General features: G+C 41.0%; 1 protein-coding gene across 1 annotated transcript in view; it reads left to right on the forward strand.

The window, feature by feature from the left end:
- Positions 1 to 1,109, forward strand: part of TDRD12 (tudor domain containing 12) — a 184,994-nt gene that overhangs the window by 176,678 nt on the left and 7,207 nt on the right. Inside the window, exon 14 of the mRNA XM_040075676.2 lies at positions 29 to 183. Within this exon, the coding sequence (XP_039931610.1) occupies positions 29 to 183 (155 nt within the window). The remainder of the gene's footprint in view (positions 1 to 28; positions 184 to 1,109) is intronic.

Here is a 1,109-nt window from a genome sequence, read left to right on the forward strand (position 1 = left end):
TTATCAATTTTTGTTCCTGTGTATGTAGCCACTAGCACTGATTTTGTGTCCTGGATGGAAAAAGGCGCACCTTGCTTATGACCTGCTGAGAACATACAGGAAAGGCTGCAGACGCCTTCGTCTAACGCTTGTAATCCTTGGGCTGAGCAAGGAAGCAAACAGCCAAGTGGAAATCGGAGGCTTGTAAGAATACTTTCTGTCATCTTAGTTATGCTTGAAGTCAGTGTGGGCTGCTTTAATTGCAGGAGCACGTGAAAGAACAGTTTCTGCTTCTCAAGTTCTTGGTTTTTATTAAGTAAAATGGGGGGTGGGGGGGTGTGTGTTTGTTTAAATGGTGGCTACAACTTGCTGTTGCAATAAATGCTCAGTACTTAGTGCATCTAACTCAGCATGCAGAGGGTGCTCCACAGAGAAGCAGCGTAGAAATAATAAAAAAGCTCTTGGGAGACTTGCCCTGCTTATATGTATGTACTTAAACATTTAGATGTGTAGTGGTTTGATACCTTTGTTAAGCTTTGGTTGATACCTGCATTTTCAAAAGTGGCTTTCGTTGTGCCAAGGGGAATAAGAACTATGGATAAACAATGAAAAATCATGTGAAACTCCATTTCAGCATCATTCATGCCTCACTCAAGTTTGAGCCTGGTGCATGAATTCAAACCTTCAGCAGCAGAGCTGTTGGTGTATTTGTACCAGTGACGATGGGTGTGGTTTTATTTCTGTGTGTAGAAAGATGCACATGCAGGTACCTAAATTCCTAAGCTACAGTGTGTGCTTTATTCCACTGTTTGAAACGGAACTTTCCTGAAATTGTGCTCTTGCATACGTTACAAATATTTCCCTTCTGGCTATTGGCTTCTGAAATTCTTACCTGTACTTCCAGTACCTTACTGGAAAACAAGATGACATCCTGTTTTTGTAAACTTGTTAACTTTGAGACATTTCACTGGATTTCAGAAGACCAGAGCCTCACCCACTCGTGTCAGGAGTAGAAAAATACAAACTCCTCAGCTTCCAGATGATGAAACTGAAATACAAATGTGACCCTTTTTAATAAAGCTACCGTGTCCTTTGGTGTGACAGTAATACTCTTCCAAGTTGTAAGTTAA

This window comes from Hirundo rustica, chromosome 11, assembly GCF_015227805.2.
Source record: "Hirundo rustica isolate bHirRus1 chromosome 11, bHirRus1.pri.v3, whole genome shotgun sequence".
NCBI lineage: Eukaryota > Metazoa > Chordata > Aves > Passeriformes > Hirundinidae > Hirundo > Hirundo rustica.